Source organism: Nannobrachium achirus (genome assembly GCF_963921795.1).
Source record: "Nannobrachium achirus genome assembly, chromosome: 18".
Lineage (NCBI taxonomy): Eukaryota > Metazoa > Chordata > Actinopteri > Myctophiformes > Myctophidae > Nannobrachium > Nannobrachium achirus.
The window spans coordinates 50591340-50617504 of record NC_137825.1 but is presented as its reverse complement, the minus strand read 5'-3'; the positions used below and the strand labels follow the sequence as shown (position 1 = coordinate 50617504).

Here is a 26165-nt window from a genome sequence, read left to right as displayed (position 1 = left end):
GCAGTGACAACAAGGGGGCATGTGTGTGCGGCGTATGTGGGGTTTATGTGCCTGATTGACAGAGGCACATGTCTGGGAAGAATGCCCATAACCCAGCATATAGGAGAGGGGACACGTGCACGAGCGCAGAGAGAGACACACACACACACACACACACACACACACACACACACACACACACACACACACACACACACACACACACACACACACACACACACACACACACACACACACACACACACACAGAGAAGAAGAAAGAGACAGAGAGAGAGGAGGGGCCGTATAGTCAAGAGTCAAGTAGTCAGGTTGCTGAGTTTTTTTTTGATGGATCTCGAAAGGGAGGGGTGGTGTCAAAATGATGTACAGAGCAACTGGAAATAGAAAGAAACTGAGATGACGGGGCATTGGAACTGCATGCTAGGCACATACGTTGACAGCTGACATTCCCCTGAAACCAAAGATTTAAGTTGAGGTATATGGTGACTACAGGATTTGGAACATGTTCCCAGATGGGTAAGGAGTGGCTGGAGGTAATGGCAGGGCTTTGCCATTTCAACGTTGGGCATGTGATTTCATAACCTGCGAAATATGCTGAGGTGGGCCATTCAAAATCACATTGATGGGTTAATGAGGGGACAGACACAGACCTACTGTACATCGAGACATGGACGCAGACGTCAGACACGTGCACACACAGACACCAAAGGGGGCTTGAGCACCTGCCCTTAATACCTATCTGTGAAAAGTGCCCTCTCCAGACCATGAACGCAGTTTTTATTATGGTGAAAGAAATGCAAATGCCCCTCTTTCCATGCCATACCTGAAGGCAGCATCCAAACTCTCCTGAAACTGAATGCAGCATCTTATGTTGAAATAATTGCCCTCTGTGTGTAGAAACACAATGCGGTATGCCTTTGGAGGTCTGCTATTTTCGATATTTTAGAAATTTCAGACCCTGCCTCTCTACTATTCTCTGCATGTCCCTGAAGTAGTACAGACAATGTATGCACAAAGTGAACAAGCACAATGACTCACATGTACTCGCTTGCACATGCATGCTTACGGAAGCACCGCATGGTGCATGGTGCAACTCCCTGTGTCGAGTCACTGTTAGGGATGGGACGACTATCGATATAATAGCGTTTATCGTGATAAAAAACACTCACAATAATCGTATCGTGAAATTTATCGCGGAATTATCCTCCATCATAAACTGGGATTCAATTCATCTTTATTTGCCAAGCTAGATATCTGGTACCATTAAAACCACTGTTGCGTTGCAACGCGTTGTGACCTTGTAGATCTGCTATTTTTTGGCAAATATTCCGCCCCAAGATAATGGATGTTGGGGATATTTTGATTATCACGATAATATCGTAAATGGCAATTTTTTTGGGTCACAAATCACAATAATCGTAACAGGACATTTTCATAGTCACTGTTAGGATTGACAGGTGGCCCCGCTTGCTATTAAAAGTCCGTCTCCCCTCAATAGTCCTGTGACCTTCAATAAGAGCTCTGGCACACTGTAACCTGGCACCACGGTACACCTTTGCCTCGGTCTAGCCATAACCCACTGTGCCAGCACGCGTTTGAGACAGTTGGTCTTCACACCCCACCCCTGACATTACCTGATTGTACTTGGGTAGCTGCACACCTCATCGTAACCCCTGAGCATGGATTTATACTTCACCGTAAGATGGTGTTGCGTGCCAGAAATAGTTCAGCACACAGGGGTGTCGCACCAAATTCTGGGCCCTGGGTACAAGAATTCATTGTGGGCCCCCCATGAATGTTCTTCATAGGGGGACCTGGGAACGCATCATTTTGTGCTTTAACTATTGAAAAATAGCAGATATAGTAGATCTGCTATTTTTGAAACAATCGTGAATATTTGTGCAAGTCTTTGAATATTTCAAATCCTTCTAAAAATATATACAGTATGTTTCTTTCTATGTCAGTGGTGCTCAAACTGTTTCCATGTGAAGGACCCCCAAAATGATATGTATTTGGCCACGGACCCCCATCTCAAACTATTTAGTTCCAGGGACCCCCCCAGAAGCAAAATTTGAGTTACAAGTTTTGCACACATATTCACTACTTCTCAAAAATTGCAGATCAACAAGCTCGTATACATCTGCTATTTTTCAATAGCTAAAGTAAAAAAATAATTAATTTAAGGCCCCTCCACCTTGGGCCCTAGTAACTCAGTCCCACTTCCCCCCCCCCCCCCCCCCTTGTGACGCCCCTGGCTGCAGCACAGGACATCATAAATTGGGCGTCAACTTTCTCAGGCACTCTTTCTGCTAGTCTTTTTTTGAGCGGTGCTAAGCTCCAACATCTGTCTTTGTTCGGTTCACAAAAAATGTCCGGGCCCTAAAGTAAACAGAAGCGTGGCCTACAGTACATCTGGCCTACATATGGTCTACATCTTGGCACAAGCAGCTTAAAGTTTGAAAGAATACACTAGATCAGGGGTCTTCAACAGGGGGTCAAATCTATGTGCGATAGGATAATTCTTTTAAATTAACAACTTGAACCAAAAATAGCAGATCTACAAGCTCTCAACGCCTCGCGGAGAGCTTGTAGATCGGCTATTTCCGGGAAATAGGTTTGGTGTAGAGGCAAAAAAAAAAGAAAAGAGCAGACCAAGTACAGAGTGAAAGGTCAAATGTCTGAAAAACAGAGATAAAGCAGGGGGGTCCCTGCTTTATCTCCCTCTCAGCTAAGGGGTCCTTTCCTTGGCCTGAAATGTTGAAGACCCCTGCACTAGGGTCAACTCTTTATACATGATAAAGAATCTGTGCATAAACCAAGGTTGAGCGGATCCGGGAGACTCACCACCACAGCCATGATCGCCTCACTGTGTTACTATGACCACAGACAGCAGTGGTGTAAAGTAACATAGGGTATTTGAAAATTGACAATCGTATTGACAGTCGTATCATGACGTGTTGTGAGCTTGTAGCTCTGCTATTTTCAAACATTTTGTTCTGTTACCTTTGGCACTTTAAGTACATTTTGATGCCAATGCTTTCATACTTTTACTCAAGTACATTTTGAAATCCCAGACTTTTACTTAACAGTAAACAGAGTATTTCTATATGATACTTTTAAGTAAAACATGTGAGTACTTTTTCCATCACTGACCACCAGGCTGATGAATAAGCACTGAGCCCTGTTGCCATGTCAGTCTTGGCCATTGGTTCTCAACCTGTGGGTCGAGACCCCCAGGGGGTTCCCCAAATTATTTAGGGGGGGGGGGGTCCCCAGATGATTAACCTAATTTTTTCTCACTCAACAGTAACAAACCAACATAAGGTTTAAGTGTATATTGTATCTGCACATTTCTAAAGTGACAATTTCATTTCTTTTTAATACCTCTAAAACATTGGCCACATTTTCAAATATTAGAGGCAGACATTTAGAAAATAGCCGATCTACATGCTCACATGCTTGTGAGCATGTAGATCTGCTATTTTCACAATAGAGTGGCTGCCTCGACTCTTTGTGCTTGTCAGGGTGCGGGGGTCCCCAGTTAAAATAGGATTATTCTGGGGGTAGAGGCCTGAAAAGGTTGAAATGTAGAGAATTCCAGTCTGTTTGCACTCCCAGCCGTCTATCCGGCGGAACAGTACACAGTCTCTGCCCCACTGCCTGGTACTCTTAAACGTATGGTATAAAACCTACGTTTTCAAATAATTGTAGTGGAGTAAAAGTACAATTCTGCAGTGGCTGGCTCACCTGGCTTGTAACCCTAAACTTATTTCTCATCATATCCTCAGTAAAACAAATACAAGTACCTGTATACAAAAACCGCCCCCACTGAGCGGTCAGCGCGGTGAGCGTGAGGTCAATATCTGGCCAACGGGTAGATTGGTTATCCATTTAGAAGACTATGATTACACTCCACTGCGGCTGCACTGGCTATAAAATTATTTAATACACTTAAAACATCTGCTAATTGATGTTTTAAGAGACTGATTCTATATCTGCTGCAAACGTTTCTCTACTTGCACAAACATTTCTTCCTCATTTAATTGCCATTGAGTCTTATTGCTGTCTGACTTATTTCACTTTACAAAACTATTTTTTGAAACGGCAAGTGCAAAACGTTGGGATCTTGTACTTGTGATGTGACAATTACGTCTGTTGATTTTGCTTACAAAGTGTTAATTTAACCGTACAAGGTCTTTGCTTGCTGAATTCAAACTCCTTGAATCAATTCTTTAAAAGAACGTAATCCGTTTAGATTTCATTTCTCCCCGTCTATGCTCAACAGGCCTTATGTAATTACCCCCAGGGCCAAGGACAAAGATTTACGATGTACTGTATGTTCAAATGTTAATGCACTTTTATTATTAAAAGGATTCCAATCCACACACATGACACATCTCATCCTTGACACTTCTGTAGTGCTCTGTATTCATAATCATGTAGATCTTTTGCAGCAAACCATACATTTAGCAATAGCAAGTACATACAACTTGTACAGTAGACATGTACAGATAGCACTGGGCACATGTACATGCACAGAGAACAGAATGGTCCCATGGGGTAATTTGATGCCAGTGAAACATGACCACATGTTACATGTTTGGGACATGCTGGCCTACGACATTCTATAAGGAGTTCAGCGACCGAGTCCAATATATAGTATCTGCCATTTACAGTACCAACATTAGCATTGATCCTTGACATGACTTAACAAGTTACTAAATGAGCTTTTAAGTAGTAAAAAAAAAAAGGAAAATCACATGGAAAATAATTACATTTGAACAAGAAACAGCAGCAACCCATGTAAACATCGAATACGTCTTGTATCATCTCATCTCTCATATTTAGATCTATGAAAGCTGTTAACGTAGTTTTTCCAGATACAGTACCAGTGCAAAGTGCAGAAAAATACCCCCCCCCCCCCTCACAAGATACTGAATACATAATACACATTATATAAACATACACCCATACAGTATATTATTTCCCTTTGCATGTGCTGAACAATAGTGAAAAAATATATTCCATTATTTACTTGATAGTGTACAAAACTGTGCTCTTTCCCTGCTTTCAGCTGAATTTTAGAATACATTAGTGTGGTTTGGTTTTCAACCTTTTTTTTCTTTTTACCCATAAGGACCAATTTTTCTATACAAGGGTCCATTTGTACACTCTTGAGTTACAGATCGGTAAGTAGGGCTGTCACGATCATGACATTTTACATGACGATTAATTGTCACTCAAATAATTGCGATTAGATGTAATTGTGTTTTTGTCCTTGACAATTACATTTCTGTTTGGCTTGTAGGCTTTGAAGTTGCACATGGTAGATATGACACATAACCTAAACATACCCTAAATATACAAAGAAATGACAGACATATTTGACAACTTTATACTTAAAAAAGAACATTGATAGGGAAATAGCTGATCTACAAGCTCACAACGCACCGCGTTGTGAGCTTGTAGAACTGCTATTTCCACTATTTTTTGACTTAAAACAAATATATGAACATTTTTCAACATAGAAACGATTATGACGATTATGAAAAATAATCGCGGTTATGTCAAATAATTGCGATAAGACGATTATGTAATAATTGTGACAGCCCTTTCGGTAAGGGCCTATTTGGAACTGGAACCACCACAAGGACACTGGGGGTCCCTGGACGCCACTTTGAGAACCACCGCTTTAGTTGGAATACTTGCTTAACGTTGTTTAGAAGAGAAAAGAGATCCCTTCCGTTGAACCTGAATGGCTGCAGGCGTTAACAAAGGAACCGGTGAATGCAGAGGAAGGCGAGAATGTCCCTGTGGAGAGAAGGACACTGGGTAAGAGTCATTTAACCACAGCCATTTTACTCACCTTTAAGGTATGAATTATTATTTTTATTTTTTTTATTTTATCCCACGATTTTGTAACCCATTTTTCACCCAGTGTCAATTATCTAATGTAATCCTGGGCGCTACACTCCCTCTGCCAACCTGGGGAGACAACGGACTGACCTCATGCTTCCTTCTATGCATGAGGAGTTCAAGTTGCTTTTTTTCACCTGAGGGGGGGTTCCCCGGTTGGACGTAGCGTGTGGAAGGAACACGTTATTCCAACCAGTTCCTTTCCCCTCCATCAGGCGCCCCTGCTGGCCAGGGGGAGGGAGTATATAGAGACCAGGATTACTGCATGTTTTTTGAGAGGGTACCTACCCTAGGACACACACGGAGAACATGCAAACTCCACAGAAAGGCCCTTTTTGCCAACCCCACCTAGGGTGTGGGCACTGATGACGCAGGAGGAGAGAACACGCCCACTGCGTCCCCGGCGGGAGTATGAATTCAATTTGACATACAATATGTATACCATTACCAATGTATTTATGGGTATGCTGTATGCTTGTTATTGATCCGTCATATAGATCGTCACTGTCAGGCAGAAACCTGTGTTTTTTCGTAGAGTAAAGCCCTGCTTCATCATACAAGACTGTCGCAAAAAACTAGCGAAAATAGCTGATCTACAAGCACACGACGCCTCACGGTGCGAGGCGCCGTGTGCTTGTAGATCAGCCACTTTAAATAATTTTTAAAATTATAAATACAAAACGAACGGTTTTGGACGTACAAGGTTTCCACCCGACAACAGCGATATGTCAAAAGAAAGAACATTAAGTGGGCTCTGAAGACATACTTACAGGCGGTTCTCTATTCTCTCTAAATGTATCACTTGGTCATTCCAGACGTTCCAGCACTGGTGTCTGATGCGATAGAGATGCTTCTGAAGGTGGGCGGTGGTAGACCAGGTCTGGCCAGCGTGCTTTGTTGCAAAGTATCAGTGATCCAGGTGAGAGCCTTCAGGCAATTCTCCACCTAGTGGACGCAAAGCAGCATGAATTCTCAACCTTTAAGTCATGGGTCTGAAACAGGGGGTCCAGGACCCATAGGGGCTCCTCAGAGTTACTACAGGGGGTCCTCCAAATCTTTGAGTGATAGCAACTTTTTTTCTATTTTCTTTCTTTTTATATTAACCACTTGAACCCTGGGGACTGCCCATAAGTCCGACGGTTCAATAGTCCGAAGGTTCATTAGTTCGAATTTAGTTAACCCTAACCCTAACCCTACTGAGGTTAGGGTTAAGCATAGTATTCTTAACAGATTCGGACTAATGAACCTTCGGACCAATGCCATGGCACCTGAACCCTAGCATCCATATTCTGAGAACCTGAGCCGGAAATAGCCGATCTACAAGCTACAAGGTTTGGTGTAGAGGGGGTTTGGGGTTTTGGTGTAGAGGGGGAAAAGAGCAGACTAAGTACAGAGTGAAAGGTCAAGTTTATTAAGTATTGACGGTTCAAGTGGTTAAATATCTGAAAACACACATTGACATGATGAATCCAAAATACACTGATGATTGTGCTGTCAAAGGATTACATCATAATCTATGAAGAGGTTGTGGGGGTCCCTGCTTCATCTCTCTCTCTCAACTAAAACGTTGAAGACCCCTGCTTTAAGTAACTTGTTAAAAAAAAAAAAAAAAAAAAAATAGAATGGTGGTAAACATGTGGAGTAAATAGTGCCTTTGGTGTCGCCACAGACAAAAGATCAATGAGAGGCGTAAGAAACAGGCCCAGAGGGGAGGGAAGTGCTTTGAATAGACAGCTTTGAGTTACCTCAGTCTCCAAAGCTCTCAGTCTGTGGTCAGTGTCTCTGGTTTCAGTCAGCTGTTTCAGCACACCGTCCACCCTGCCAAAACACACACACACACACACAAACACAGTTCAGTACGACGCGACACAGAGCCATTTAACTCTCAAATACCCGGAACGCGCCCGAGTCGCGTTAGATTTGAACCACTTTAACCATTGTTTCATGCTTTAACTATTGAAAAATAGCAGATATACAAGCTCACAGCGCAGATCTGCTATTTTTGAAAAATCTTGAAAATGTGTGCAAGTCTTTGACCCGACTTCTAAATCTTTCCTCTAAAAATCTGCTGTTCTCAAATGTTTTCATGTCAAGGACCCCCAAAATTACAGGTATTTGGCCACAGACTCTCATCTCAAAATATGTTGTTCCAGGGACCCCCAGAAGCAAATATTTGAGTTACAAATGTTCACTTTTAAATACAGTATTTTCTGGACTATAAGGCGCGCCTGACTATAAGGCGCACTGTCAATGAATGGTCTATTTTCAAACTGTTTTCATATATAAGGCGCACCTGACTATAAGGCGCACATAATAGACGCTACCGTTGCGTTATGCATCCAACAGATGGAGCTGTGCTAAAGGGAATGTCAATGTCAATGAATGATCCATATATAAGGCGCACTGGACTATAAGGCGCACTGTAGTTTTTTGAGAAAATTAAAGGCTTTTAAGTGCGCCTTATATTCCGGAAAATACTGTAGATATATTCAAAGACCTGCAAAAAAAATCTTGATTTTTCAAAAATAGCAGATCTACAAGCTTGCAGCTGTGAGCTATCTGCTATTTTTCAATAGTTAAAGCAGTCAATATTTCTAGGCCTAAAAGGGTTTTAACTGGTGCGAGTCTAATGGCCCCGGAGGTCAATTGACTCAATTTAGTGATTTGACATGAAGTGAAATCGGATGAAGCCGTTATCGTCTCACTTGGCAGACATCCGCTTGAGCCTCTCGGAGTCGCTGCCTCTATGGATCTTGCTCTGGTCTGTCAGGAAGTTCTCCTTCTGAATGGTCTCCCATGTCATGAGACGGTTGGCCTCTTTCCCCCGCAACTCCAACACTAACCATTGAGGAAAAAAAGCGGAAATTATTTGCATGAATTGAGGCAAAATGCTGATGTTATTTGCATGCATTCAGAGAATTTGGGCAGTTGTCTTCGCAGACGTGAACAGAGGAGGTCGAGCTGGAAAGCCTGGTTCAGAGACGATGTCCACAAATCAAAACTTTACGTTGGTTTCCATCGTAATCACTGTAATGTTCGGTTAGGGCTGTCACGATATGCCATTTTACAAGACGATTAATTGTCACTCAAATAAATGCGATTAACGATTTAATTGTGTTAATTTCTTTTCGGCTTTAGGCTTTGAAGTTGCACATGGCAGATATGACACAACCTAAATATACAAAAAAAATTACTGACATATTTGACAACTTACTACTTAAAAAATAACATTGATAGTGGAACTAGCTGATCTACAAGCTCAAAACACGTTGCGACGCGTTGTGAGCTTGTAGATCTGCTATTTCCACTATTTCTGAAAATGTTTGTAAATGTATGAACATTTTTCAACATTCATGATTATGACGATTATGACCAAATATTTGCGATTATGTCAAATAATGTAATAATTGTGACAGCCCTATGTTCGGTAGACACTAAAAGCAGTGTTACAAAGCAGATTTTGCACAGATGAGAGATCGGATTTCGACTCCCGTCATTATGACCTGAGCATTCATGCAGTTATCAGTGTTTCTTCATGACTTCACCTAATGGTCAAATCACTAAACATTTTCCTAAAAAGATAAGTCATTCATGTTCTATTAATTTGATCCAAACCAAATACTGACCAAAGTGGTGGATCTTCAGAGAGGGCACCTTGCGGATCTTCCTCTTGATGAAGAGATGGATGTGGGACAGGATGATGAATGGAGGAGCCAGAGAAGGGCGGGAGTGGTACTCCACTATGAGTTGGTAGCGCTGGAACTTCCAGTAGATGTCGCTCTTCTCCTGCACTTTGTTGAAGGTGTAACTGCATGAGGGGTCCAAGGGACAAATAATAATCAACACAGTATTATATCAAACCACTGAAAAACATTGATGAATATGAAATAATTATGGGTGGGATATTAACGCGTTAATTACGATTAATTAATTACAGAAGAATTGACGCGTTAATAATATTAACGCATTTTAATCGCACTTTTATTTCACCGCGGAGCGTTTGTCACCGCGGAACGTTTGTGACGGACGAGTTTCACCCGGATCGGCACACCTCCCAACGTGCATACTGCATAGAGTGCTGTGTAACAGCTGAGTGACGACCCACAGACCACAACAACAAACAGCACAGCTCTCACGTGAAAATGGAAGAAGACGCCGATGAAACAGCCTTGGTTGGCCCCTTGGATGGGAAATTTTGTTTTAAAACACGGATGGATGGAAGCGTGGACAAAAAAACTGTTGTTTGCCAAATTTGCAAAAAAGAATTTGCATACCACCGCAGCTGTTCAAGCCTTAAATATCACCTGAATGCAAAACATGTTGCGGCTAGCGTTGAAGCTAACGCTGGCCCGAGTCAGACTACAACAACTACAACGACCCACGTCCAACCCACACTGGACCAGATGCCTGGTTTCAAAGGCAAGATGAGTAAGTCCACGTCTGATAAACTAACAAACTCTCTGGCTCACTGGATTGCTGTCGATTGTAGACCACTTGCAGTGGTGGAAGATAAGGGTTTGGAAACGTCGCTACGGATTGCATCGTCAGACCCAACATATGAGCTGCCATGCAGAAGGACAATATCAAACCGAATACAGCAGCTTTATGACACTAAAAAGGAGGAAAAGGAGCATTCATTGGAGGAAGCTGAAAATGTTTCCCTAACAGGGGATCATTGGACCTCGCTAAGCAACTCAAGTTTCCTCGGTGCGACAGCACAATTCATCGACCTTATGTGGCGTCTTCAGTCATTTGCCCTGACCATCCAGAAGACCACCGAGAGACACTTTGCTGATAACGTAGCAGCAGATTTTGAATCTGTGGCAGAGGCCTGGGGTATCACTGAAAGAGTCACCACGATCGGAACAGACAGTGCCCGAACAATGGTCGCAGCAATGAGACAGCTCACATACCAGCACATGCCGTGTGTTGCTCACATATTGCAGAGGACAATCACAGTTTGCCTTACAGACAGCGGGTTTACAGCCGCACTGGCAAAAGGTCGCAAGATAGTGGGCCACTTTAAACACAGCCCTCCAAATGCAGCAAACACAACTGGGTCAGCAAAACGAGGCAATGATACAGGACGTTACCACAAGGTGGAACTCAACGCTGCTTATGATAACTCGCCTGCTGAAGAACCAAGAGGCTGTGACTGCTACTCTAGCCAAACAGAACCACAAGCTAGCCATGTTGACCACAGCAGAGTGGGACAAACTGCAGAGGCTGGAGACCCTCCTTGAACCATGCAGGTAAAAACCCACCAGCTGTTTTATTAAAAGCTTTGTAAATTGAAGTACAATATAAATTAAATTGCTGTTCTAAACGTAATGTGCTTATTATTGGTATCACCATCATCACTATAGTGAATAAGTACAATATAAATTCAATTGCTGTTCTTAATGTAATGTGCTTGTTATTGGTATCACCATCATCACTATAGTGAATAAGTACAATATAAATTAAATTGCTTTTCCAAATTGTAATGTCCTGAATATTGATATCACCATCACTAGTATTATATAAAGTTTCTTTCTATTGTTTTATTTGCTATTTCAATCTACTATTAATTGCTACAATAATGAAATCACTTTCCTAAATTATCCACTGCAGATATGTGACTGAGCTCCTTGGGGGTGAGACCTACATCTCATGCTCTGTGGTGTTACCCGCTCTGCGCCACCTGACCCACACCATGGAGGTCTCAGATGACGACCCAGCCTACGTGGTGAGGTTTAAGACTGCCTTCATACAGGACCTGTCTCAACGCCAGGAAACACTCAACCATGGATGGCTCAGGGTGGCTACAGCACTCGACCCCCGCTTTAAGGTAGGGATGGGACGATATTATCGTTTATCGTGATAAAAAACACTTGTGTTTATCGTATTGTGGAGATTTAATTTATCGTGATATCGTCCTCCGTCATGCACTAGGATCAATTCACCTTTTATTTGCCGTGCTGCTTATGCGGTACACTTAAACCCTCTATAATTGGTAAAAGGTACTTGTAATATACGTAATTGATACAGTAATTTTTCACTCTATCAAGTGTCTTTGCCAAAAAATAGCCGATCTACAAGCTGACAACGCGTCACGTTGTGAGCTTGTAGATCTGCTATTTTTTGTCAAATGTTCCGCCCCAGGATAATGGATTTTTCATTTGTCACAATAATCATGATATGAAATGTTCATATCGTCCTATCTCTACTTTAAGGATCTAAAGTGTCTACCCAGAGGAGAGCGAGAAGGCGTCTGGACCAGCGTTGAGTCACTGCTGGAAAGGGGACCCAACAGAGCCACTCCAGAACCCAGAGCAGAGCCAGCAGCAAAGAAGAGGAGCCTCCTGCTGTTTAATTCAGACTCTGAATCAGAGGATGATGAGGGACCCAACAAGGCTCTGTGCCGTTACAGAGCAGAGCCCTGCATTGCAGAGACAGCCTGCCCACTCCAGTGGTGGTCCAGTCATTCAGGGGCCCATCCACAGCTTTCTGCCCTGGCCCGCAAGTATCTGGGCGCCCCTGCCACTTCTGTCCCCTGTGAGAGACTTTTCTCACTGGCAGGTCACATTGTTCAAAAGAAGAGGGCAGCCTTGAGCTCAGAAAATGTGAACAAGCTAGTGTGTCTCAGCAACTGGATGTCAGATAAGAAGAAGAAGAAGAAGAAGTAGGCTTAGATGGTTATGGCCTATGTTTTGCAACAGAGATACTGTATGTTTCCTCCTGATATAGGCATATTGAGGTCATTCACTGGCACCTTTTTTTATTTTACCATTTTAGTTTGTAGTTTGTACAAATGGCACTTTATGTTGAACTAGTTATTTTTGAAATGGTAATTAAACAGTCTGTTATGGCCTCTGAAGGTACAGACATGTTCTGGATTGTGCTTGAAACTATTGAAACTAAGTATAAAACAAACAAAGTTTACTGAAGTGTGGAGGAGTGGAGGTATCTTCTGCCACCTAGTGGACAATTTATGTAAGCTACCTGAATCTCAAGTAATGTCAAAGTTCCTGTTGGTCTTGGCCAAGTACCACTTTGCTTAAAGAAATAAACAATATTTTGTTGCTTAAACCTATGTATTCACTATTCATTGATTCACTCGTATACAAAAATCCATTTGAAAAAATGTTTCTCACTGTTCTCAGGTCAAATATCGATGTGCGATTAAAATGCGATTAATCGCGATTAATTAATCACAGAGCCTGTAATTAATTAGATTAAAAATTTTAATCGCATCCCAGCTCTAGAAATAATATGACATTTCATGGGATGCGGATGACATGTAGAAGGCAAGTTTAGAGATGATATCTGCTATGTGAGGGAATCCAGAGCAGTGGTTCCCAAACAGCGGGTCGGGAACCATTTGTGGGTCACAGAGCGATTTTTAAGGGTCATGACTCAAGTAAAAATCCCATTTTCTTTTCCTACATTAACACTACTGGTGCCAACCCCGAGTTTCCCGAGTTTGTATTGGTACCACCCCTGTGCCAACCCCGAGTTTCCCGAGTTTAAAAAAAACGGCCCAAACTGGACCTCCAGAAATGTAATAGGCATGATCGCGATCGCGAAATTGCATGTTTAACCCCCATACCAACCCATTCTTTCAAACATGGCAGCCATGTTTGTTTACATCTGAAGAAAACATAATGGCTGCTAAATCATGAATGCTTGAACGGATTTCCAAGCGGATTTTTTTGTTTGAAAGCTGTGAACAGCCTGCACACACCGACACACGTGGTGCATGTTCTAGGCATGGGCGTGCACGATCCGTGCACTATGAATTACATGGAAGTCTATGGAGACCATGGCATCGCGGACCTTCAAAGAGAATAATTGATTGCAACTTAAGTGTTAAGAAATGTATTTCAAAAGATTTTCCCTGCTTTTTTTAAATACATTTTAACACAAACAAATAACACATCTAAGAAATGCCATGAATACAAAAATATTAAGTAGTTAAAATAGCCAATCTACAAGCTCACAACATGTTGTTAAGAGACTGCGTTGTGAGCTTGTAAATCTGCTATTTTCACTAGTTTGGGTCTCGGGGAAACGTCTAATTTTCTTTTGGGTCTTCACTTAAAATCACTAAAATGTTTGGGAACCACTACGCTAGAGAGTAGTGTTATGGAGCCACAGACAGAACAAAGTGGAAATGTCCCTGGTTCTCTACCTGAACATGGCAATGAGGAGGTTGATGAGCAGAATGTTGGTGACCAGTAGGTAGACGACCAGCAGAATGACCACCAGCCAGTTGCTGTACAAGTCCCTGCATGGCTCGGCACCGCCATCTATCAGTGTCACGTTGGTAGTGCAGGGCATGTCCCACTGTTTTCCCACTGATAAAAAAAAAGAATATATAATAATGATGAGAGGACGATCGGAAGGTTGAATTTCAAACTCTTACACCAGGGATCTTCAACAGGGGGTCCTCAGAGTTACTACAGGGGGTCCTCCAAATCTTTGTGTGATATAAACTTTTTTCTCCTTTTTTTGTATTAACCACTTAGCATCCATATTCTGAGAACTTTAGCCAAAAATAGCAGATCTACAAGCTCTGTCGGCTATTTTTGGCAAAGAGGTTTGGTGTAGAGGGGGAGAAGAGCAGACTAAGTACAGAGTGAAAATTAAGTATTGACGGTTCAAATATCTGAAAACACAAATTGACATGAATCCAAAATACACTGATGATTGTGCCGTCAAATGATGAAACTATGCGGTATCTATGGGTTGTGGGGGTCCCTGCTCCATTTCTCTCTCAACTAAGGGGTCCTTGGCCTGAAAACGTTGAAGACCCCCGTCTTACACTGATGTGAAACTAAAACACAGACAGACAGACAGACAGACAGACAGACAGACAGACAGACAGACAGACACACACCATCTACTTCCTCAACGGGAATCTGTCCAAAAATGTGCAAGTACGGCCTGTAGAACACGCGGCGGAAGATTCGATCTGCGTTGGGATCGCGGGCATAGAGCAGTGCCTGATTGGCTACTCCATATGCCATTAGCCACACCCCCAGGAAGAAGAGGAAGAAGAAGACATCTTTCATCTGAAAGTGAGAAACAAAAGACATGCCGTGTTCATAAGAATATACGAGTGACCAGGGGCGTCACAAGGTGGGGGACGGGACTGATGGGACTGAGTTACTAGGGCCCAAGGTGGAGGGGCCTTAATTATTTTATACTTTAGCTAATGAAAAATAGCAGATATATCTGCTATTTTTGAAAAGTCGTGAAAATGTGTGCAAATCTTTGAATATACCGGTGTGTATTTTTTAAGCGAACATTTGCAACTCAAATTTTGCTTCCGGGGGGTCCCTGGAACTAAATATTTTGAGATGGAGGTCTGTGGCCAAATACTCAGTCTCCAAAGCTCTATTACTAGTTTGTAATATAATTTTGGGGGTCCTTCACATGAAGAAGTATGAGCACCGCTGACAAAGAAAATCAAGATTTCTCAAAAATAGCAGATCTACAAGCTCGCAGCGCGCGCTGTGAGCTTGTATATCTGCTATTTTTCAATAGTAAAAGCAAAAAATAATGCGTTCCCAGTCTAAATGGGTTAAACCCCCTCCCCTTATGAAGAACATTCATTGGGGGCCCACAGTGAATTCTTGTACCCAGGGCCCAGAATTTGGTGCGACACCTCTGCGAGGGACCAACGCTACCCTGAGTCAAAGCATGATAAAACGCCATTAACGTCTGTCACAACTTAAGTCTTACCATCTTGCCAACAATTATGATTTTTGGCCCCAGTTGTCTGTGAATGGCAAAGATGTGAATGAGTCGGAGCGTGAAGATCATGTAGGCGATGCACAGAACACTTCGGCCAGACTCATAGGACCACTCGAACATCCTGACGCACAAGAAGAAGCATACACACATTGCATTTATTTCTTTAACCACAAAAACTTTAGTTTATATGCTTTGTTGACTGATAGTCGGAGGCTTTAGGGATTTTTCGTGCTAATCAGTCTAAAAGCACCAAATATTGCACAGATGTAGCCCAGGGCTTGCTCTAATGATTTAGCTAGACCTTAGACCTTACGGGGTCGCCACAGCGGCCAAATCAAGTTGGGCTCCCATCGACTTTCTATATAGGAGGAAAATACCCAGAAAAACAGTTTTTTTTTCTGGGTATTTAAGTAGGATGTGAGGGGTCTAACTAGGGGTTTGTCATGATGCTGAATCCATTGCAAGCATTTGTTTTGCACAAAAACTACAAATGGCCCCAGAAAACTCCCACAAAACTGATAAAACTGATGAAAAGTGATGAGTCATCGCTTTTAGACTGATTAGCACGAAATTACAATTCTATCTCCCTAAGGCCCCCGACTATGAGGACCCCCAGGGGTCTGTACTTCACCCCCTCCATTTTGTCCTCCGCACCAAATTTCATTGCTGAAAATAGCAGCTCTACAGGCTATTTTGACTTGCTCAAAATAGGGATGCTAGGGTTCATGTAGAATCGGTACAGCTTGTCCGTATACGACTATACGTGTAAGGCCTGACACTGTGGTTCCCCTGACACATCACTGTGACATCACAGTGATGTCAGATACTCAGAGCTGGGATCTCCATATATGGGCATAAACAGGTGACATCTCAGTGGTGTGGCTGGTTCAGACAGGGATCTCCCACGTATGGGCATAAAAGGGATTGTATGTTGTGATGTCATGGGAACCACTCTATGCCGATATATGGAGATCCCTGATGTCATCAATATTAAGCCCATATCTAACAGGACTTCATATCCATATATGGGGAACTGGTCCGATATACATCACTAGCCAGACGGCCAAGACATGGTGCGACCTCGCCCTTTAGGGTGGCCTTAGGCCTGAGGCGTCTTATGTCGTCTTAGGCCCCGAGGCGTCTTACACTAGTAAGGTCGCACCATGTCGTTTTTGCATTTCTCATAAACTCTCCATTTATTTAGAGTAACTTTATTTAAAAGAAAAAAACAAATAAAAAACAATAATCTCCGTCTACCAACCTGCAGGTAAGACCGATAAAGAACAGAAGGATGGCAATGAGGTCAAACTGGTTCCAGAGATCCTGTGCGTATAGCCTCATCCTCTGGCGCAAAGTCCTGTTTCCCACAAAGAATGTCTGAAAAGTAATTAAACATCAAACTGTTTTTAAACCCTGTAAAGTTACTCAAACTGTTTTGAGAATGCATTGGTTTTAAGATTAGTTTGGTCTTGTGCCCCTCAAAGAAATGGCAGGCCCTGAGGCCACAGTGCCCCAGCCGACTGTACCACTTTCTCCTCTGTCTCTTTCTTGTCAATACTGTATGTAGTTTCTCTTTCCTGTCATGTAGACTAGAGACCGGTCTTTTGTTGAACTGAACTCCCCATTTTTAAACCAATCTAAACTATGATTGTTGCAGGGCTGAGCATATTCATTTTTTTTCACTGCAGATAGTCTATATACAGTATTACATTTAATATCAATTCAATTAATTATTTCAAAGTATTACAACCTATTTTTTTTCCTGCCTTTATTGATAGGTGTACAGTAGGCTGACAGGAAACGGGGAGAGAGATGGGGAGGTGACACGCAGCAAAGGTCGTCAGGATCGGGACTCGAACCTGCAACGCTGCAAGGACTGGATTACCAGCCTAGGTGCCTTGACCACTACCCTGTGGCCCAGGCCTACAATCTTGTTTTATTTGATGGCCTTTCTGCCCTGGCATTTGGCCTTTGTAGCCTCAAGAAATGGACAACACCAAGGGCCAAGTGACCTTGCCCCTAAAATGAAGAAATTCCAAGCCTGGTGGAGAGTGTCTACCAACATGGTGAAATGCAATGTAAGATAACCTAAACTCCTTCCACCCACCTCTCGGATCTCCTCACATACGATGGTGAACACCCAGAAGTACAGCACGTACTCTGTGATGGCCGGGCCTCTTGGAGGAGGCGGCTTAAAGTCCACCAGCAGCACATAGGCAAACAGGAGGAGGAAGACGAAGTACATCAGCACGTTGCCCAAGAAGGAAGTGACGGGAGCGATCCAGAACTGACGCCATCTTGTTACAACAAAGGGACGCTTGCGCGGGGGAGAGCGGGCTACGCCTGGACAGGAGAGAAAGTTGGACCTCATTCGTCGTTCTCATTTCACACTGGTAAAATAAAATACATTCAGGTCTGAAGACATAACAGCAACTGACTGACATGAGACATTACCTTTCATAGGACCAGGTGTTCTGGGATCGGGACTGTTCTGTTCCTGAGTTTCAGCATCACTAGAAAAATGAAATTACATATTTTTGTGTGAGCCAGTAAAACTATGATGCGGGTGGATTGCTCTCAATTCAATGGCGCTTTAGTGGCATGAGAAAACTAGGGATGGGACGATATCAAAATGTCATATCACGATTATTGTGACAAAATAAATCGCGATTTACGATATTATCGTGATAATCAAAATCCATTATCCTGGGCGGAACATTTGCCAAAAGATAGCAGATCTACAAGCTGTTTGGCAAAGACATTTGATAGTGAAAAAAAAATATATATATATATCAACTATGTACCTGTATATTATATATATATCAAGTATGTACCTGTATATTATTATAAAGTACCTTTTACAAATTTTAGAGGGTTTAAGTGGTACCTGATATGCAGCTCTGCAAATAAAAGGTGAATTGATTCCAGTGCATGACGGAGGACGATATCACAATAAATTAAATCTCCACGATACGATTATCGTGAGTGTTTTTTATCACGATAAACGATAATAACGTGTATCGTCCCATCCCTAGAGAAAACATAAGTTTACATTGCCAAAGCAAGTTTCTCACTTGATTATTTTTACAGAGAGGATGGTACATTTGTGTATTAAGTGATGATTACATGTGCTTCATATCAGAGAAGGAGAAGATGGTGGTTCCATAGCCTCCATAGCTGCTGTCATTGTCACTGCGACCCAGTTGGTCTTGGTTGGAGTTTTCCGACTCCTCCTGTCCCTCTGGTTTCCTGCGAGGTGGAGTGGCATGACAAACCCGTCAACAAAAAGGAAGCTCAACTCGAGTCTTTTTTTAACGCATTTTGAATTCCATCTATAATTTTGGTCAAAGGTATATAAATACATAAATGGGATAACAACAAGATGAAAGGCGTAAGGCCGGGCACCGACCTGAAGGCGATGAGGTTGGTGTAGCAGAGGATGGGGCAGAAAAACGTCAGGAGGAGTTTCCACACGCTTGTGCCTCTCTTCATGTCGCCCCACCAAATCTGAGACAGCAGCGACTGAGAAGAGGAATGGTACGTCAGTTAGTTGATTATGTAATATGATTTACATAAGCTACAGTAAACCTCCACAGTGTTGTCCTGACAAAAGGTGCGTAGAACTACTATAAACTTCTTCTGATAAACATGAAGTCACTGGTCTCTCCACTTTGCTTCACCTGACAGCGAGGAGTTTCACTGGCAACACATGCAGGTTCATGCCTCATGCCCCAGATCTCCTCTTGGCTGAACAGATGTCCCAACTAATCGGTATGGGCCACTAGATCAGCCACAACAGCATGCCCGATAGCTCATCAACTTCTAACCCACAAACACTGTCAATGTGTTTGTTGGAGCGCCCGGAGGCACCGCTGCCAGGAAATGAATCCAGTGTTTTTAGGACTTTTTAACACAGTAAGCAGAACTCAGATTGTTGAGGATGCCAGCTTGAGCCAGTCAGATGGATATGCACAAACCTGTACTCCATCGTGGCTGAAGAACAGGCGTGCGTCAGCAGCCGTGCCCATCTGGAGGCACGTTGTGCCGCCCCATACTGGAGACTTTCTGATGAGCAGCTTGAAGGCGCGACTCTCATTGCTCTGGTAACATGAACCGAACAGATCTGAAGGCACAAGAAAATGCATTATAGAGAAATAATTAGACATTTTCATGCAGTAGACCATTTCCATAATGGATAAATAGAGTTACTTCAGTTGATACTTACTCATGATTAAATGTGAGCAGTATCACAACAGTGAAAATATATACACAGATGAAACAAGATGGCTTGTGTAATTCTTTTTTTCAGAATTTAAATGAGCTACATATAAAGCTACGAAGAGCTTGGTGGTGGCAGTACCATACCCACAATGCACAGTGCAATCAACCAGACCCGACATAAAAGTTTGAAATGGTTGGGTTTAGAAATGAGTTTTGTGGTAAGTTCAGGCTAGGATCTGGGAGAGCGGTTAGCCGATGATATTGAGTGACATCAGTATCAGTTGAGGAGCAAACAACCTAAAACCTTAGTTTCAACGATTTGTTCAAAGTCTCACCATGCGCAATGTTCTCAAACCTCTGCGCCAGCTCTTTCATCGAAAGTTTGGTCTCCGCCTCAATTTCAATCTTGGACATCTCCCTTAGCATCTTGCAAGCACTCAGAGCACTCAGCACCGACTCCCCTGTCTGGAATGAACAAGGGGGACAAAGGGAGAGAGTACATAAGACATAACACATCATACTGTATGTACATAACTTAAATATTTCAGCCTTCTCTGAGCATCAGGTGTTTTACCATCTCCCAGAAGAAGACGGCCATATCACTGCGGTTCTGCAGGACAGCCCAGATAAAGAGAGAGGCCCAGGGGGAGGGACATCGCTGGTCCCTGTACACACAGTCTCCACGCAGCAGCTTACTGGCACGCTGAGAAGGAGAGAACATATAGTCAGGGAAAGTTAGCAGAATAACTGTCAAATCTGGGAATAAATTCCTTACCAAACAATTTCTTCACCAATGTGTTTGTAAAGGTGTCTAGTAACATATCAAATAAAGATTGAAATTCAACATCCCTAGCAAAATGTTTGACAGCTAGGGTAATTCTGGGTCTCATTCACTTACTATACACTGTACTATAAGGGAAAAAATCACTCCCAAAAATCTGCTTTAAGTAGCATGTTAGGGGTCTAACTAGGTGTTTTTAATTATTCTGAATCCATTGCAAGCATTTGTTTTGCACGAAAAACATTCTTTGGGTTAAAAACAGACCCAAAAAAACTATGCTTTAGTGATGAGTCATCACTTTTCACAGTGGTATGGGGGTCCATTTTTGGCCCAAAGAATGTTTTTCGTGCAAAACAAATGCTTGCAATGGATTCAGAATAATTAAAAACACCTAGTTAGACCCCTCACACCCCACTTAAAGCATATTTTTGGGAGTGATTTTTTCCCTTATAGTACAGTGTATAGTAAGTGAATGAGACACAGAATTCCTTCACATGAAAACGTTTGAGAACCACTGACATAGAAACATACTGTAGGTTTTTCAAAAAACCTTAGAAGGATTCAAAAGACACTTATAGAATTGGGTCAAAATTCTATTTTATTTTTTATTTTTTCAAAAATAGCAGATCTACAAGCTCGCAGCGCGGCACTCGGTGCCGCGTTGTGAGCTTGTAGATCTGCTATTTTTAAATAGTTAAATCATAAAATAATAATACGCAAGAATGTGTACTCGTTCTGAATGGGTTAAATACCGGTAGGTTGATTTGTAGATGGAAAATATACTACTTGGAACTACCTTACCCCATCATCTCTGGCGCCTGAATTTCCCAAAACAATCATCTCTCGAAAATATAGGTCATTTATATTACCGATCAGGCCTTTAACATTAGCAGTCGTTTTGTGAGCTTGTAAATTGCCTATTTTCGCAGGAGATATGGTGTAGAGGGAAGGAAAAAAAGGAGAGGGCCATGTCCACTAGTCAACAAGTATATTAACACATCTGGTGCCAACCCCGAGTTTCCCGAGTTTGTATTGGTACCAACGCTGTGCCAACCCCGAGTTTCCCGAGTTTGGGCCGTTTTTTCAAAAAAAAAAAAAAAAAAAATCAAAAAATTTTTTTGGACCTCCAGAAATGTATTAGGCATGATCGCGATCGCGAAATTGCATGTTTAACCCCCATACCAACCCATTCTTTCAAACATGGCAGCCATGTTTGTTTACATCTGAAGAAAACATAATGGCTGATAAATCATGAATGCCTGAACGGATTTCCAAGCGGATTTTTTTGTTTGAAAGCTGTGAACAGTGTGAACACACGTGGTGCATCATCTAGGCATGGGCGTGCACTTTTTACACAATTGCGCAATTACATGGAAGTCTATGGTAACCATGGCAACGTGGGACATTGAAGAGAAAAAATCATAGCAACATAAGTGTTAATATACTTTATTCTTAAACCCTATATTATAGGGTTTAAGAAAGTAGTAGTTAGTATAGTGAAGAGTACCCTGAGGGCCCTCCGGTGGGAGGTGACATCTGCTAGACCCAGAGCAAGGAAATAGAATGGCTTGCACACTTCACCCATCAAGGACTCCAGGACACGTGACACCTGGAGAGGGACAGGGAAATGGCAAAAGATACAAGTAAGGAAAGAGAAAACTATCACAAAAGCCACATTTCCCGTGGCTCAGTCAAACTCTACCGATTTTGTTTTGCAGAAAGATTCATAAAACAATCTATTTGCAACAGGATCATCGTGATTATATTGTTGACCAATGAATTAAACAAGCCCTTCCCTAACGCTTACAGCAGGGTTCCCCAAAGGGGCTATTGTCTGGCCCCCACCAACCCCAGTAATAATGGTGGTATAAGAGCAGCAACAACACTAGTATATCGTCATTGTCGGGTGGAAAACCCGCATCTCAAAATGCGTACGTTCTTTCGCAAAGTAAAGCTCTGCTTCATCAAACAAGGCTGTCGCATAAAAGTAGTGAAAACAGCAGATCTACAAGCACACAACACCTCGCGGTGCGAGGCGTTGTGTGCTTGTAGATCGGCTGTTTTCACTAGTTTAAATAATTTTTAAAATGATAAATGCAAAACGAACGGTTTTGGACGTACAAGATTTTCACCCGACAACGAAGATATCTGAACTGTCACTGGAGTAGCGGGAACGCCACCGTCGCCCCCTGCAATGTTGTGGCCCTCGGCTTGGTACCCTAGACATAATTTGGCCCTTGGGGAAAACTAATTGGGGAACCCTGGCTTACAGCATACATTTCTGATAGTCTTTTCAGTAGCACTGATGAATCAAGGACCATAGTACGCGTTTCGCAAATCCCCACCTCAAACAGGGTGATCGCGGTCGTTGGTCCACTCCGTGGGCTTCCCGAACTCGACTTTGCGGGCGAGTCTAGCAGGTTGCCCACGGAGCCTGGGACTCCCTGTCGCTCCACCAGGCGGCGCTGTAGCAAATAGTAGGCCAGCGTGCCGTCAGCCACCGTGCGGTAGAGGCTCTCCAACCTGCCGTAGGTCAGGTAGTCCACGATGTTGAAGCCGTTCTCGGTGAAGAGACGCACAAACTGGGGCTTGTCGTTGACCAAGGCGTCCGTCATGGAGTCCTCCAGGTCTTCATCCTGTGGGGACAGGTCATTTAGCCATTGGTAGCCCAGGAAATTAAACAGGCGTCTCATTCAGGTCTACACATTTTTCCTGTGTAATTGCCTATAGCAGTGGTTCCAAAACTTTTTAGCCCGAGACCCAAAAGAGAAATTAGACATTTGCCCGGGAACCCAAACTAGTGAAAATAGCAGATCTACAAGCTCACAACACGTCGCTTCGCATTTTATTCATGATATTTCCTAGATGCGTTTGTTTGTTTGTAAATGTATACACTTATTCAATTTTAATTTACTTCTTATTTATTTATAAAAATAAATATAGTTTTGGGGAGGAGAACATCTTTTGAAATATACATTTTATCTGTTAGGAAAATAAAATTGAATTTTTACTCAAGTCGTGACCCATAGAAATTGGTCCGTGACCCACAAATGTGTCCCGACCCACGTTTGGGATACAAACTGTATTGTACAAGATAGATTGTGACAATTTATAATACGGTAGGTTGAAAAATCTCTGGGGCAAATCATGGTCTTTTACATTATGTGCACAAAGCACTGTGTACCGTTTGCTAAATGGGTTACATTAGAATGCACAACGGAATAGCATGATTAAACCCATTTAGGCCTAGAATTATTTAATGCTTTAACCAGTGAAAAATAGCAGATATACAAGCTCACAGCGCGCGCTGCGAGCTTGTAGATCTGCTATTTTTGAAAAAGTCGTGAAAATGTGTTCAAATCTTTGAATATTATGTATTTTCAAAGCGAACGTTTGTAACTCAAATTTTGCTTCTGGGGGGTCCCTGGAACAAATTATTTTGAGATGGGGGTCCGTGGCCAAATAAATATCAGTTTGGGGCTCCTTCACATGAAAAGGTTTGAGCACCACTGACATAGTAGTCTCTAAAGAACAGACAAACGGAGCTCCAGTTAAGTGAAAAGGACCTTTTCTTTGACGACGGCTGGCCAGATTGCTGACAATAGAAACATAGGTTTTTCTAAAAATCTTAGAAGGATTCAAAAGACACTTATAGAATCGGGTCAAAATTCTAATTTTCACGATTTTTCAAAAATAGCAGATCTACAAGCTCACAGCGCGGCACTCGGTGCCGCGCTGTGAGCTTGTATATCTGCTATTTTTCAATAGTTAAAGCATAAAATAATGATACACTATAGTGTGTACCCGTTCTAAATGGGTTAATAAAATCCATGGAATCCATGGAGACTATTGAGTAGTTTCCAACATCAGGTTGATATACAAGCGCTGAGCCATGATGTCACCATGTTGTCTTGACAACACAGGCTGCCACACAGACATTATCACTTTATGTATATATGAATATGATTACGATCCACCTGTGCTGCACTTACGTGTTAAAAGTTGTTATTAATGGGTTTCGATTGTTGTTTGGACCCGGTGTTTTATACAATTGTGTCAATAAAGTAAACTAAACAATACACTCACACATATGCTTTTAAGTGATGTCTCACCTGCTAAAGTGATTGTGAATCAATATCTGCTGTGATCCAATAACTTATTCTGCCCTTTAGTGTAAATGTGACTACCTGCAAGATAACAATTTCTGCCTAATTGCACTGCCATTTCCACCCATGCACCTTATATAAATATTGGACATTGTTTCTTTCTTTGTTCTTTACCGCTATACTCTTTCCTTGAAACTAAAAAATGTTGGCAGCTTGCACAACAAAGACTTTTATCAAATGTTTTACCTGTGATGTGACAATATCATGTTACGGTTACGTGTCAGTGAATCCAGGTTAAAGTAACTATGTGCAGTGGTAATATTTCAGTGCCACTAGGTGCCACTAGGTGGTAGTATTGACATGCATGAACACCTGTAGTGATTCTTTTCTTGTCATGTGTTGGTTCTCACCCTCCAGTGGATGTCTCCATTGAAGAGCTCACTCTTGGCGATGTCCACTCTGTTCCAGGTGACCGCGAGTTTCAGCTCCTCGGTGTATGGGCTGTCATCACAAGATATACGGCTCTTGCTGGCTGAAACACACGCACACACACACACAGCAAAATCATAATGAACTGTAAGACACTTTAACCCATTTAGGCCTAGAATTATTTATGAACTGTAAGACACTTTAACCCATTTAGGCCTAGAATTATTTAAAGCTTTAACTATTGAAAAATAGCAGATATACAAGCCTGCGGCGCAGCACCGAGTGCCACGCTGCGAGCTTGTATATCTGCTATTTTTCAATAGTTGAAGCATAAAATAATGGTTAAAGTGGTTCAAATCAAACGTGACACGGGCACGTTTTTTAACCTTCCAGAATTAAAGGAGCTATAGTCAACTTTTTCTTGAAAAACTGATGCTAAAATAAAAATAATGTTTCGAAAACATTTTATAAAAACAATTAGGTTTCATGTGTTTCTTTTCAAAAATGACCACAAAAAGCGTAACAATAATGATAAAATAATCATTTTGGCCGTTGTCAGGCTGACTTTGTTTACATCCCTCTTCTATTCTTTAGAGGGATGTAAACAAAGTCAGCCTGACAACGGCCAAAATGAAAAAGTTGACTATAGCTCCTTTAAGGATTATTATATACTAACAGCTGAGCATATATTATTAGCGTGGTTGGTATAGGCAACCAGACTATTGTTCTGGGTCCGAGAACGTTTCTGTCACCTGAACGTAAACCTGTTTCCTGTTAACCCTTTTCTGTCACCTAAAGTAAATCTCTTTTCTGTTGACCTTTTTGTAATCCCAAAGGTCCATCGAGTTCAATGGACCTTTTCTGTCCATTTTCTGACATGTCCGATCAGACAGGATTGGTCATGCTTCACTTGACACCACAACATCTTAATCTAATATAAATGGTAAGACAGAATATATTTCCCAGCAGAT

The 26165-nt window shown here is 42.1% G+C and overlaps 1 protein-coding gene across 1 annotated transcript in view; it reads right to left on the bottom strand.

Moving 5' to 3' along the window:
• Positions 1-5670: 5670 nt before the first annotated feature.
• LOC308302800 (transient receptor potential cation channel subfamily M member 4-like) overlaps positions 5671-26165 on the bottom strand; it is a 33984-nt gene continuing 13489 nt past the window's right edge. Inside the window, exons 10-28 of the mRNA XM_080747094.1 lie at positions 25176-25297; positions 23005-23295; positions 22167-22268; positions 20453-20581; positions 20214-20343; positions 19635-19780; positions 19067-19179; positions 18784-18906; positions 18112-18170; positions 17765-18000; positions 16919-17034; positions 15646-15778; positions 14798-14972; positions 14090-14255; positions 9543-9724; positions 8622-8754; positions 7662-7734; positions 6687-6861; positions 5671-5811 (exon numbers count right to left, since the gene is read on the bottom strand). Coding sequence (XP_080603220.1) covers positions 6715-6861; positions 7662-7734; positions 8622-8754; positions 9543-9724; positions 14090-14255; positions 14798-14972; positions 15646-15778; positions 16919-17034; positions 17765-18000; positions 18112-18170; positions 18784-18906; positions 19067-19179; positions 19635-19780; positions 20214-20343; positions 20453-20581; positions 22167-22268; positions 23005-23295; positions 25176-25297 — 2576 coding nt within the window. The 3' untranslated portion in view covers positions 5671-5811; positions 6687-6714. The remainder of the gene's footprint in view (positions 5812-6686; positions 6862-7661; positions 7735-8621; positions 8755-9542; positions 9725-14089; positions 14256-14797; positions 14973-15645; positions 15779-16918; positions 17035-17764; positions 18001-18111; positions 18171-18783; positions 18907-19066; positions 19180-19634; positions 19781-20213; positions 20344-20452; positions 20582-22166; positions 22269-23004; positions 23296-25175; positions 25298-26165) is intronic.